The 15,669-nt window shown below is 39.4% G+C and overlaps 1 protein-coding gene across 2 annotated transcripts in view; it reads right to left on the bottom strand.

Annotated features, from left to right (window-relative positions):
- The window catches only part of Sm (heterogeneous nuclear ribonucleoprotein L), a 154,029-nt gene that overhangs the window by 133,388 nt on the left and 4,972 nt on the right, over positions 1 to 15,669 (bottom strand). For both annotated transcript variants that reach the window (XM_072005177.1, XM_072005178.1), the window contains exons 2-3: positions 2,493 to 2,536; positions 174 to 243 (exon numbers count right to left, since the gene is read on the bottom strand). In XM_072005177.1, coding sequence (XP_071861278.1) covers positions 174 to 243; positions 2,493 to 2,536 — 114 coding nt within the window. The remainder of the gene's footprint in view (positions 1 to 173; positions 244 to 2,492; positions 2,537 to 15,669) is intronic.

Here is a 15,669-nt window from a genome sequence, read left to right as displayed (position 1 = left end):
GATTCTCGATTAACTTTCTCGACCGAGAAAATTCAAGATATTTTTAAATAAACGTGTTTAAGGAATATCGACGATTGATGCTTCGATCTGTAACCTCGCTAATATATCTTCTCCATCGAGTATAAAGATAACACGAAACTTTTCTTTAAAAAAAAAAAAAAGAAAACACTTACCACAGTGATGGGGTAGACCGGGTTGATAATTGTAAAGAGGAGAACGTGGTTTGGTTTATTATTGTCTTCTCTGAAAAAGAAAGAACACAACGTGCGATCAGCGTTCGTTCCACGTGTTTTATTAATCGTTAAACCTACACGTGGCAATTTTTCTTTACGATAAACTCGCTGAGTAATGGTAACAATTTAATCGTTGGAAACGCTAACTCGATATATCTCGGCTTTGTATCGCGCCACGCGAACCCTTAGCGAGTCACGGTAGCAACGAAAAATTCCGCATTTCCAGAGGTGAAGAAGGGTGTGAGGGGCTCGACACGTTGAATTCAAGTCAAATTGCATCAGCCGGTGCACAGTTGGCGAAATTTTTTTATTAAATCACAAGTTGCGCGTGTCGAAGGATTCAAGCACGAATATTCGATTAACCGGAAAGAGAAACGAAAGAAAAATCGCAATCCGGTAATTTTCTTCCGAGATTCAGCGCGATACAACGAAAGGGAGAAGCGACTATTGAAGGATAGCTGGCTATACATTTTTCATGCCTGACATCAATATATTCCCTCTCCTTCCTTTTTCTCTCTCTCTCTCTCTCTCTCTCTCCACTTCTATCTCTCCCATTTTGGCCTCTCTTTGCAACCAATTGGAAATTCAACCACCTATCCATTTTTCCACGAGAAGAAAAAGAAGAGAGAGAGAGAGAGGGAGAGGGAGAGAGGAGACATCCCTGGTGTTTCCGTTCTGCAATTCAAAGTGACCAATTCTCTGGCGAATCTGTTGCTTCTACTCTAAACGATTAAACTTCGTTCCTCGAAAAACCTTCGAGTAGAACGCAAACGTAGAAAAGAGAGGACAAAACGCGGAATAAAAAGATTGGTCGTCCTATCGGATAGATTCGTTCCCTTGGTCCTCGTTCCTTTCTGTTCTAACGCTATAATAATTCTTGCCTTGACGCTTCTAGGAGTATGTAAATGTATCCAAAGCTTCCTTCGCGTGAAAAAATGCATGAATCTCTTTTCTCTTTCTTTGACAAAACGATCGTGAATCGTATTTGCTCCTTATACAGTTACACGTCGTTCATAACAAGTGATTCGAAACTTAACGCTTTATGTGTTCCAAGTTCTAAAACCTAAACGTTCAATACCGAGTGAGAAGCATACAACGAATGAAGAACTTTTAGTATGCAAAAACTACAGGGAAATAACACGAATCATATTATCTACGTTTTTAAGGGAAGCAGTTTGAAAATTCAGTTCGTCGCCGATCAATCCCACGTTAGTAAAATTTTCCTATTCTCTCCATAATCTCTCTGGTACAAAATGGCATTAAAATCAAAAAACCAAACAAAAAATATAAAAAGAAAAGTTTATCGTGCCTTTCTACAGTTATTTTCTTATGGATTCGATAAATTGCTTTGTATTATCCTAGTTGAAGCTCCGTTAAAATAAATTAATTGTTTCAAGCATGCGAAATTATCCGCACAATGTTTATGTCGAAATATTTCTAGCACCTTTTGTGAGACGTATCCACTACTTACTACATAGTCAAAGATTTAAACGAACAAACCGACGACTGGCGAGCGTGGAATTGACCAGTGATAAGGACGAAAAGGTGCGTATGATGAAATTAATTAAAACGTTGCAGACGGTTGCCGAAATTTCAGACGGATCCGATGCGCCGACACGGGCCAAGTCTAATAATAAGAAGTTAACTCGAGCGTTAAGCGTGATTCAGAGCGGCAGGAATTCGCTATCAAGCGATATTCGCCTCTCTATGGAACTTGCGTTAACTTTCATTCGCGAATGAGATGTTCTAACGAGAGAACTCGGCTTGGGAGACACATTTTGCCGTTTCGCGCCGGTCCAATGTGACTCGATGAATCATACGAACCGATTTCGAAACTTTCGACAAAATAATAACTTCTGCTTCGTCGTGAGTAAAACTTATCATATTTCGCTTCTGTTCGAGCCCTAAACTGGCCGATCGACTTTGTCGTTTTTCTATATTGTACGATATTGTCTTCCTACGCTACACTCTTAATTAGAGTGCTAGTTTTGCTATAGTGGGACATTATTCTCGAACAAAACAGATTGTTAGATAAGGTAATGGGTCAGTCAACGCAACGCTACATTATGAGATCAATTGTTGAATGAGGACAAAGAGAACGAGTGTATATACGCGGTATTGTAATTAAGATATTGTTCGAAACGATTATATTTTGATCCATTTACCCGGATTCAAATTTCCCGATCGTTTAAACATCTACGTTATCATCAAAAAGCAAAAATTTCAAGGTTCAATTAATATGAATTTTATGTAACGTACCTTTTACGTCGTGGCTCGTCTCCATACCCGCCATACTCGTGATTCTGAAACAAACGTAATCAAACGTTTTAGCAAAATACCGACAACGTATTTACGACATACGATACTGTGGAAAAATGTTAGAACATCTACCATAGATGGAAATGTCCTACCTTTCTTCGATATATAGCACTGTAGAAAAATGTTAAATCATCTACCATAAATGGAAATATTTCGCTTTTAGAAATGAATAAAAGAACACATGATGTTACTTTAATTCTATATATACATATGTATGCAGCGTATGACACATGGATCAGGACTCTATTTACTACAATATTTTCAAAGAATTCTATGAATCACAAGAAGCCATGAAACAAATACCGTTATAAAGGAATTACTTTAACGTTATTTTCCCTATATGCAGACACATGGAGATCTTTTTTAAAAGCATATTCAATCGCCATTATAATAGATGGTTCGAGATATTTCCACGGTACTGTAACATAACCAGTAAAAGTATGGAAACGTTATACGTGTACCATAAAAGTCAAGAATCTTAAAAAACTCTTTTTTATCGGTAAAAAATTCTTTTACCGATAATTTATCGAAATTAACTGCTAACTGATAAAATCAGTAAAAAAAATCAGTATAGCTACAGCTGTTGAAATGAGCCTAAATTTTTTACTGTCGGTATACCTATGGACGTTCTAAACGCTCGTAAGTATTCGGAATAGCAAATGCGATATATAAAGGAGAAAAAGAAAAGCTCGGAGAAAAATCTGGCAGTGGTTTGCATGGAAACAAGATTCTTCGAAAAATCTGCGATTCAATCACGACGATTGTACACGAGCGTGGTTGCGAGTTCGCGAGCAGCTTCCATTCGCCTTGCGCATATCGTTGCTCTCCGTACTGGTCGAATCGATTGCATAAGAGAAATTCACGCTGCGATTTTGGCTGAATTTCGATGGTGCGCGATGTCACTGGGGATGCGTACTCGGGCAATCTATTAATACACGTCCACGCGTCTTTTTCCGACAGCACCGAAAGCGACGGAAATAGTACAGCGAGACACTTTAGGGACTGGTAGGTGTTGCATATCCTACGTAAACCCTTAAAGCGCAAACGAAATATCGCTTCCATCGATTATAGAGAAATAGCGTGTCGGTCCTTGGTTGCTTTAAACACGATTTAAGCGAAACTTGGGCACGTATGAAATATAGCCCGATATATCTCCACGATATCGAGTATTGTAAATAGTGGAAATACATGGTACGTATATAAACTACCGTTATGAATGTCACAATGGAATTTTACTAGCGAAAAATCTGACGATGCGAATAGAACGAAACGCTTGTGAATCTATGTTCTAAAATATGGTACTTGATATCGAAAAGGATGGACACGTACGTGGAATGACTTTATTCTTCGATCTCGACGACACACGCGTTTCCTTATTTTAGGAGATTTCGACGCAGCTTTGACACGACGAATTTTCACTAATTACGAGAAATTAATCGTAGGAATTAAAAAAAAAAAAAAAACTTCTTTGAAACGTGTTCGGAAATTTTCGTTAACGATTCTTCCATAAAAGATTAGCAAATTTTTACTTTTATTTCGACTAAGGTATTTAAGACGTTATTCTTATCTGAATATTATAACGAGTACTGTTACATATTTCACTCGTTTTTGCATATTATACATATTCTTACGCGTTCGTATTTCTTATAAATGCATAGAGATTCACAATCTGATGACAGGTGTTACTAAAACACAATGAAATTTAGCACGATGAATGATAACGCTGTAGAGAAACAAAAGAGCATTATAATTTTGAGCACATGCAAATTTTCCATGATAAACTGTACAAGGGTTGCTCCGATAATAGCTTAAGGGAGTGTTTCATATTTATAACGTACGATTTAAGCTGGCGGCTGTACTACGCTGCATGGAAATAACGTTTAATCGTAACAGAAGAAAATTGTACGGTCTCGAGTCATTACGTTTTAACGGAAAATAATCCAGTGTAGTGAATTCGGAGAAATAGCGAGAAAGAGAAAGAAAGAGGCAGAGAGAGAAAGAGAGAAAGGTTCAGCTGGAAAAACTAACATGAAAAGACTTACAAAGAGGTCGTGAAAAGGGCCGTATAATTGAATGACGAGTTTCTTCTGGTAGAAATTAACATTCGTTATTCATCGTTGGGAACGGCCCCAATTAACTGGTCTTCTGTGCCGAAAGGCAGCCGGTAAATATCGTTTAAATTTCAATTCGAGTTTCTCGTCGCATTGTTGTTTCGCCAATCTATTTTTGAAGTGTTGCAAACAGAGGCGTGTTGATTAAATTCCATCGTGACTTCCGCGCCAATTTTTATTGCGAGCGTCGATAAAGTTTCAGCGGAAAAATCGAAAAAGTTGGAATTTCCTATCAAAACGAACGAACGAAGGAAAGAAAGAACGAGAGTCGTTGACAATTTGCAACTTTCCAGGTGTTCGTAGAATCGGCGCAGACTGTGCCAAGTATTGGAAAGGTGAGACATTAAGAGAATAATCTCTTCTCTAATAGGATTAACGCTCCAATTCGCTCGAGTAAACTTTAAGCGCATTGCGCGGATTATTCGGAAAAGAATACACCGGGTCGACGAATTAAACGTTACGCTCTCAAAATACCGAATCGATCGTCGTCCTTTCTTCTTCACTGTGGAAAAATCGATCGATCGACCGTCGTGATAACCTCGTTTAAAAACGCGTCGGTCTGTCTGCTGCGTGCAACGTTGAACAAGAAACTTTAACGGAGTAGATCGAGCCGATCGGTGAAACGTTTCCAAATATCCTCGAGAAACAAGAGGAATAAGATGTAAAAAGAGTGGGCGCGGGCTCGCGTCCAAGTAAAATCTCGTTGAGAACGGAAAAAAACGGAGGAAGAGGAAAAGGAGAAGAGGAAGCTATCGGTGGGAACGCGGTCCAAGATTTCTGACGGTATGTCGCATCGTCATATAGGCTGCATAGTATCGCAGTTACGAAGCGCGGTGAATCCCACGTAGAATCCGTAATACGTTGTTATAAACATAACTCGGCGTTGGCCGCTGGCCAACCACGTGGTTTCACGCTCAATGGATCACGCCTGACCACCACGAAAAAAATGCCATCGTCAACGCCCTCGTTTTCTGATAAATTTTCGCCTATAGCGATACAACCGCCGAGATCTATAGCTCCGATGATTCGGCGCCGTGATTTCATTTCCGGAACTGTCGGCGCGATCGGCGTTGTTCATTTCGTCCTCGTTGTTTTACGACCGAACAACAATACGTCAGGGTATTTCGAGCGTTTTTCATATACGATCGCAATTGCAAAGAAAATTTTATATTTTACGAGAATTCAGTTTATTCCAAGGATTAATTCGCGCTGTGAAATATACATTATAAGATATGAATATGTATTAGGATTATACAGATGCGAGTATTCAGGAATATATTTCCTGTTGAGGTATTAAAAAGTTCGTTATTATTGGCCTTGTTATTTTAGAAGACAGAGGAAACGAATTTCATATATGAAAACACCTATCACGTATATAACATTCTATATACCATATTATTTATGGTCTTTACGATCGGAATCGTAATTATAATCGAGAAGCGGAGAAACACATTTCTCGACAAATACTAAAAAGTCTATTCGTATTATTTTTCGTATTCGCGAATCAAACGAAATGTATGAAAATATTTTATCCATATGGAGGTTTCATCGATTATACTCTTATTATATCAAAATAAAGAGTTGCTTGTAACTCAACTCTGCTACACAATTCGTTAATATCATCTTTCGTATTCAGGAACATGGACCAAGCGAAATAGACGAGAATATTTATATACGTACGCGTATACGTATAGAAATTTCATAGTCTTCGTATTGTTATCGCGATAGAGAAGCGAACGCTTATGGTTGATTCGCGTAGCGGACGGAAACGTTGGAGTAGAAACGAGTAGAATGAAAACAAGGTGAAGATGTCGTAGATCGTCCCGGGAGTCAAGGAGAAAGTCGATTGGCCGGCTGCCAGCCACGTGCTGATAAAGAGATTAACAGCAAGAACAATGCTTATGCTCTGTAATGACTTAGTTTCTACATCGAACCAACTTTCTCGAGAACCATATACCACCCCCCTCCTAACTAGAAACACCGACGAAACAACGAACCGGTTATTCCGTCCATTTGTTTCCAAGCTCCGCCTCGATTTTACTTATCGTTCATTAGTCTCGGCCACGCCAAGGTTGCGTTTCATGAAACCACTAATTCCCGGCTTAATTTCCCAAGCCTTCTACTACACAGCCTACGAACGATATTACTCTGTTTTTTTCAAGAGTGCAAAAGCTGGCTCGAAGAAACTTTTTACCTCGCCTCACGGTTGCATTGAAATTTCCCAATGAACAACGCTCTTAAGCGCCGCAAGTTCTGCCCCGCAATTTTCTCCCTTTTTTATTACTCTAACCAGCGCCGGGTAGACGTCGTTGATGGAATTAAGGCGAGGTACGTGGAAAGTTTCATCTTAGGAGACCTCGCTAAAGATGCCAGTGTGCAGCCACGAGGCTGTAAGTAAGTAATTCATAGCGGACGAGATAATTGGGCCACCGCGATTCCGCTATATAGAAAGGGTCTCCTCTCTGTACGCGTGCACATGACCACGACCTCTGAGAACCGCTTTAACGTTTAACCCCTTTGCCTATGAATTCTCCAACGAGTTGCATACACCGCGTTAGGACGCTGTTTACACGATCTATTCAGCTACGTTACAGTTCCCGTAAGCCACGTGCGTTCGAACGTAGAACACGTGGGTCATAGAACGTTGCACGCCGAAGGATACCAAGGACAGACCTCTGCCTGTAGACACGCGATAACGTTAACACCAGAGATTAAGGCGAATTTAGATTTCGTATTTCAGATGTGCATCGCGAATGATTCATCCACGGTGAAAGGTGCGAAGGTTGGTTTCGCTTGCATTTCATCCAACCGGTGAACAAATTAGCGCCAGTATCTACTTTTAATGAATCGAACGAATAACGGAATCCTAAACTATCAAGTCGACGTTTCTTTATCTTTTTTTAACGCTGTACGACGTGTCTCTGCTAGCGCTAAGTTAAACGCTATTCGGCGATATTTCGAAAACTAGTGAGATGAATTCGACCATTGAACTTATATAAGCCTACCAGAGTTTTCAACTTTCACATTCACTGTGAACCAACCATCCCGTCAGACACATACAAAATCGTCACTTTGCATCGATCGATCCAATCACGTAGCAGTTGCAGTTATACAAAGGTTCGTGTATGGATTTTAATGTCTGATTAATAAAATCTATTTATCATAATGCTTAGATTACGGTTGGAGTATCGACCTTGCTGTCGTCAGACAAGCGACAGGTAAAAAACGAAAGAAAAAGTGAGGGACGAACGAGGGCGAGTAGAGAGAAAATGCGTCCCTCTGAAACTGGCATCAGAGCATGAATGGATATTAAAGTCCTCGAGGAGGGTAAAGATGGGGATCGAATTTTTTGTCCGAAAGGAATTATAATATCAGTTGCGACACGGTACACCGAGATCTCGCGAAATTATTCCGTGCACGTACCCGAGCATTAATACTCGTTCAACGGTATATCGTCCGGAGAAAAAAATTCATTTGCCTCGTTCGATACTTTCTAATATCTTCCAACGATTAGACTGCAGAAACCAGACTATGTAAATGATTGGTAGAAGTTTTTCCGCGACCTCCTTTCGCGCGAAGCTTGACACAATTCCGAAAAAGACTATACGAAAAAAGAAAAAAAAAAAATCGAGCGTTTAAAGAGATATTCTTTACAGTCAATTATAGTGGAACAATTTTGAATAGATTGCACGCGATCGTTGAGAAAAGTCGAGCATTCGAGGACGTGTCCGTCACGATGTGCTTAGCACGCTACTCTAATCCATCGTTATTAAACAAGTATGTATAATAATGTAGTAAAAGCGGTGACGAGATGCTGTCACGTCAGAGTAGTATAATTTAGTATAGGCTATGTACGACTGTCGAAGAAAATCGAGCATTCGCAGAACCACGAGATTGTAGTCGATCATAGTCAAACAATTTTGGACGATGAAATATCGTAACGACACGAAACTGTCATACCCTGTCATAGGAATAAATCGCACGATCTAGTATAGTACAGTTAACCACAAGTACAGTTAAGTCTAATCACCGCAGTAAGGCGATTCAGTCGATCCTAAATCATTGTCGACGTGGCAGAACCTTTTCGTTCCGACCAATTGAATGTGAACGCAATTATTAGAGCAGAACAATGCGCGCAGCCAACATGCCGCGAGGGCAGCTTCGTTCCTGCGTTTGTGGCAAACACAAAACAACGAGTTGTTCGATATTAGGAGGAAATGTATTCGATGAACGACATTTTCTTTGGTGAATTCGCTGGGTTTGTACGCGAAGAATTCCATCGCGCAAACATTAACGCGGAATTCTTTACACTCGCTCGCTATGATTTTCAACGGCACCTTTCTAAAACGAGAAAAAGAAAAATCGTGTGGAATCGCGCGCTATTAAAATACCCGTTTGCAAAGGAATTCGAATTTGATAGGAACGTTTGACGGTCGAAACTGTTCGTTCGGTTGCATACGAACTTCGTCACGTGATTTACATTTCGCTGAAACATTTTAGGACGAGGTGCCGTAGAAAAGTATAAAACACGTCGTAAACTGGACACGCAAGGTTTACGACCTTGAACCGACAATGCCTTTCATTGGCCGTAATTTGTCCGGCTGTATATAATAAGCTAACAACCGCTAAAGATATCATAAATCTAATTCAACACCGTCGTACTCCCGTCAGTTTGTAATATTTCCCAGTCAGGCTAGTTTGCTAGTCATCGACGGATTATCAATACAAAATAAAACTCGGTTTTATATAAAAAAACAAAGCAAAAACCTTTGGTTAATCAAAAGTTCCGTAGGATTTTTGCATCGTAAGTAATACCCATGACAGAATGAACTTTGAATGTTCCGCTATTGGCTTCGGGCAACAAACTTAAGACCAGATTTATACGGCGAAGAAGCGAAGACAGGCGCGTAACTATTCGTCAGAGAAAACATCGATGTACCGAACACGTGGACAGACAATCGTGGAATCTTCCAATTCGGAAATCGGAATTACCATTACGTTTGGAACTGTATTCAAATTTTTAACGAAATTGATAAATAATATAAGAAACATCTAAACAACGAAGTGAAGACCAAAATGATCGAAGAAACAACTTCATCTCCTAGTTTCAACCACCGTGCGATATTTACAGAGGAGAAATCAAACATCATATTTGTCAATTTTATAAGATATAGTCGACAGTGAAATGCCAAGGTACGAAGGCAAATATTTACACTACGAACCAAGGCAAAATATCGACGAAACAACAAATATGGAAATGTACAGGAATTTCTACTATAATTCAATCTGTGTCACCAAACAGAAACGTCAACGGTACATGCGATTTCCGTATCAATCCGCGTATTTTCGTATCACGTTCGCCTACAGTCTACAGCTTCGCGCAACAGACGATTGTTATATGACTATTGCATTTTCGCGGCTTGTATTCGTATTTCGTATTTGCATAGACAAATAGCAAGTAAAGTCATCCTGGAAAATCAGCAAAGCCGTATTACGCAGAAAATGGACTCTTCGTTGCTTCCGTTTCCAACCGACTGGACCATTTTCAGCGAAACAATCCTTCCCTCTCTCTCTTCCTCTCTCTCTCTTTCTCCCTGTCTCTCTCCGCTATAATTCTAAAGACGAGTCTCATCGCGAACGAGCAAAACTGCTGAAAATGGGAAAGAAGAAAGGATGCATCGCGAGACCGCCAGCCTTTATCGACGAATATTCCACGCGCTCTAATTTCGTTTTGCTCACCTTACTAACTCCTCGACGACCTTAATCTCGCTCAACTCGCCGCCGTGAAATTTCACGCGAGTTTGCACGGGACGCTCAAGGTGCACGCGCCTCGCGAGCATTCAACAGAGTCGGGTGTAAACAAGCGATAACGAGTTACTACCACGACAGAGTTCAAGATTTCCGCCGATAAAGCCTCTTTATTAAATAGAAAGCGACGCAGAACCACGCAAATTGGTTTGAGTGTGAGAGCGCTGCCATAAGGTTCGCTATCGATTTCGGGGCAACTTTATGTAAGCGGAAAATCAAACTACCATGAGAAACTTTACGCTGCAACCAGTAAACGAAGCGTAGAATTTGTATTAAACAAGATTAAAAGGTACTCGAGAAAATACATAATTCCAGAATCTATCTATATATTTTACAAAAATATCATTCAAATTTTCGAAGAAGAACGCGTCGCTGTGAATTTACAGATCTATGAAAAATTCTGAATTTATCATGTAGATTCGTTTACCTTGATTACTGTCGTTGGTTTGTTTGATTAGCAATATACTTACTGTTAAGTGTGTAAACTCTGTTCGAGATTAAATATCTCTATTACAATGTTCAAACGATTGATGTTTCGAATGATGTCATAGAACTCTATTTGTTGGAGCGAAATTTCAATTAATGGCCGATTATCTGAACTCCTATCGATCGAATCTGTCGATCTGAACGTAAACGTACATAAACAAAAAATGATACGTAGTGAGGAAAATTAAACCAACGAGTAAAACTGGTAAACTGTTATATAAAATGTTTATTTGCCAACGAGTTTAGGCACATGTACAGTACTTGTAAATGCGATATATCAATCTTCGATACAATATAAAGGAAAACAGGTGTTAAGTAAAACTTTGCTTACGAGGATCTGCTATCGAAGGGAATTCAATTTTCCTTGGTCACGGAAGCCAATCTGCCGGAGGACTGTATTTCAGGTTCAGCCATACGTGTACACTGGAGAACGTCCATCGATAAACGAGCTTTAATACCGATTCTTAAGAAAGAATGCGATGCTTTCTGCTCGCGGTATAGAGCGAAGCTTTCATATGAAAGCACGATAATTGAAAAGCGCGAGAGGTTGGGGGAGAGGCCAGTATGTGCAAAAACATATTGAAAATCGACGTCTGTTTCCAAACAAAGAGAAACAAAAACGCTGGCCAACGAATTCTCGCGAAATGTGGTATGATCGTTTCTATCGAGCTTTCGTATATCGTGTATCGTATATCGGCAACTTACCCAACAATATAGAAAGTAATTCACATACGAAAAACGGGCTTTTAGCGCGATTAAAAGTCTCCAAAATCTTTCGTATTCGTCGACTCGGCGAATCGATAACGTAGGTTCTAAATCAGAGATAAAATATTTTATCACCGAAATATTGGCTAATGCCTGATTTTGGTTTAGGACGAAGACGAAACTGCTTCGTGGTCGAGTCGTACTCGACGCTAATTGCAAACGCAATAGCACGTTCCTCGGCTTCGCGTAATTAGGATTCTCCACGTCGCACGGTACTTAACAGTTGTCTATTAATTACACCGAATCGATAGCTTCTCTATGGTTGCAATCAATGGCAGCTGATCGTCAGAAAATTGAACGATCGCAGCAACTTCGTTCCAATTATTCTTCGCGAACAACTCCATTGATTTAATTAATCAAAATAACAGACAGTTAGCGAATGCTAATGGCTACGACTTATCCAATTCTCGAAATATCGTCGTAGAAAACGGAAGTTGATAACTTTCCGATAGAGGCTCGGTTAACTTGCAGAAGCTGACACGCTGCAACGCAGACGGAAGAGTAAGTTTTCACGGGGAAACCGTGAATTCCTTAGGGCGATTGATATTCTTCCTCTGTGTCACGGAGAGACCGACAAATTTGCCGCCTCGAGCAAATAATCACACGTCCCAGGACCGCGGATGGTCCAATAAATTTCCCCGACTACGACTACTTTAACTCGAACATCCTACTCAACGTATTCGCTGTCGGAAATCGCGAATGAATGATGTCTGGCCGTGTCTGCTTCTAACGTATCCATGGCTTATCTCTATGATTTTCTCGATGCGTTCGGGCAAATGTTCGGAATACTCGAGAAGAGCACAATAGCTCTTTCAATATGACATATGTACGTCAAAAAAACGTATTCGATGCGACACAAAGGATTCTGAGCATAACAGGACAAAGAAAAAAGATTTATCGATATGACATTATTAAAAAAGCTATAAATTTACTAGATATAGGATCGCCATTGAAATACATCTCATTTGATTCCGTCAAACGCGTCATCCTGACATTACGCAATAACATCTTTTGACAGCTCTGCTCCACAAAGAAATTTTATGCTAACGAGAACGAACCTTTATTTCGGTACGGTTATTTCGGGAACTCGCGTACAGAAGAAACGGATGAACGGGGGGACCGGGGGAAAGATACGTGCACCTTCTTCTGGAAATTACGCTTTTCACGATTTTCAATCCAATCCTCTGGTGACACGATGGATATCGAACACGATGAATCATCGGAAGGCGATGGAATAATCTGAAAACGTAAACGTTTCGTCGGCTGCGTTTCACACCGACCTTCTCTTACCGCAGAAAATTTGTATTTATATATTCCGTGCATTGTACGGAACATTTTGAAATTTTATTAGCGCTATAACAAAAGGCAAGTGTCATACGTATTATAAGGAGATACAATTGGTTATACTGGGAAAAACGTCAACAAATATGAAAATAAATATAGAAATTACGAGACGTTTACTGCAAACATATCGTTGAGTGTTATAACGCAAACATATAAAAGGAAACTGTTAGTTACACGTTAGAAGTGTAGCAAGGACGTGGCAGGTTTATGCCACGGTCAAGAACAATCGCTATTTTTGAAAAATAGAATTTTAGTGCTTCGGTGGCTGCCAGCAGTCAGGTGGTACGTGACTCATTTTCAATACCTTGTATTTTTAGTTTCTTCGCTTTTTCCATAGCTCAATAGTAAAGATATTGTCATAAACCACGGAGTTTCTAAACAGTCATACGAGCGACGTCCAGCCTAACGATTCTCGCGTCAGAATTCGAACCTTGTGGAATATTCCACGAAGGTGTCCATTGTCCATACCAGCACTTCGCCTTCCAGCCTCATACAGCACTCTGTTATCCTTCCAGATACAGAGATACAACATGCTGGAGATACAACGAAGTCTAAAAAATCCTTAACAAGCGCGTTTTCGTCGAATTCTAAACGGATTTTTAGACTCCCATTACAACGCGAATTAAACTCCATATAAAATAGTAACTCTAATTTCTATGATACAAACTTTCAACACGCAACGCAAATATATAGCGATATACCTGCTAATATGCATCGATAGCGTCGATACCGGACTACGCATTTCGATCTGGCATCGATAAATATCAAAAACAAAGGCATCAAAAGGAATCAATACGTCTTTGATACTTATGTATGGGAATGTGCCGATACCTGTTTGATACGAAAATCTCGATATCCGTTTTACACCTAGAACGAGAATTCGATATCTGTTTGATACCTACACGAGAATGTCGATACCTATTTGATACTTATACGAAAATATTTGTACATATATAATAGCTGCTTGATGCTTGTACAACAATATCGGTTGCCATTTTGCAATTTAATCCTTCGCGAAAATATTATTTATTATCGATAATACCAAGATAATGACGAAGCAGGAGTAGGAATCAATACCGTGAACTATATGATTAAATTATATAATACATAATACGTAGACAATTATAGAATAGTATTTTGTTGCTACTGCGATAACCATTGCGGTGACCGTTGGCGTCACGGTCGTTATTGTAACGCTTGTCTACTACAATATTTACCAAAACAAAAACCGCCTGTTTATGATCTTTGTAGAGAAGGAGAAACGCCGGTGCGTGTGTATGTGCAATCGACCAAAAAAGCGTACGTAGCAAAAAGCAACGTGTTAGCATTTTGTTAACATCCATCGAAGCCGTTTCGGAAGACATATACATACGTTCAAATTGTGATTTCCATCCGTATCAAGCATAGTATCGATTTGGTATTGATTGAAGGAAGATCAATTTTCTATCGAATACTTTGATATCAAATTGATTGAATATCAATGGTATCGTTATCGCTCAATCACTAAACACAAGTATAATACGGTTCAATATGACACACAGTTTTTATATAACACTGTCTACGTTACGATCTACAAATTTCCAATCGCTCAAATCTAATTATTAATCCTCTCCACTGCGAAACAATATATGTATCCGTAAAAGGTTTCCTCGAGTGTTTAAATAGCTCCGTGAGTTGCTATATATAATCGCAATTGAAAAACAGCTTGCCAAACAAGCCTAACCCAAACAATTCGTAAAACAGTTTTGATCGTTGACAAAGAGGTGGCACGATCGAATTAAAATATGACGATTTTACGAATAGAATTTTAATCGTGGAACGCGAGGCGCGGAAAAGCGCGAAATTAAATTTCATTGGCCGTAGGAACGCAATCATCGTACGCGCGTGAAAGTAATGTAATGACGAAAATTGCAACGCGACTCCGGGACAATGGTCTTTTCACCGTTATTACGACGTATCGAATGACGGTTTATTTTCGTGCCCTGTGTAATAATCATGATTGATGAAACAATGATATTATGATCGATGACAATTTATTGTGCATTCGATACTCTTATCCATCGGAGCCAGGTATTATTCCATTATATAATATTGAAGGCAATTTACGTCGATACACGAAGACATTACATTCCACGATTCCAGGCTAAACTATGGATATGCTTCTAACGAAACGAGTAATTTCATCAAATGTCGTGCAACGATGCTATGGATGGCTATAGAAGAATATGTCACGAGGTACTACAAACAGATTGTCCTATTCCGATGATTCTTCGAGCACCACTACACGCCATGCACTTGCAGAACACGTGCTTTATTAGCAAAAGGTGTTCTATTACGTGCAACTTCGATTAAAGTATTAAAGTTCGAATAAAGACGCATCGTTATATGAAAATAAGATTTCCTTATTTAATGCTTATTTAACGCTAGATTTGTAGTATGAAATCCAAACTACGCTATAATATATATATATATATAGATAATTATGAGACTAATAATTCTAAAATAAATGACTTAAGAAAATCATCAGATTGTTATCATTTTTCTGAACATCACTGAGATCATCGAGACATAGAATCGCATTGTAAATGGAATTAAATATCCCA

The sequence above is a fragment of the Bombus fervidus genome, chromosome 6 (assembly GCF_041682495.2).
Source record: "Bombus fervidus isolate BK054 chromosome 6, iyBomFerv1, whole genome shotgun sequence".
NCBI classification, from domain to species: domain Eukaryota; kingdom Metazoa; phylum Arthropoda; class Insecta; order Hymenoptera; family Apidae; genus Bombus; species Bombus fervidus.
The sequence above is the reverse complement of the archived record's forward strand: the minus strand, read 5'-3'. Positions and strand labels throughout refer to the sequence as shown.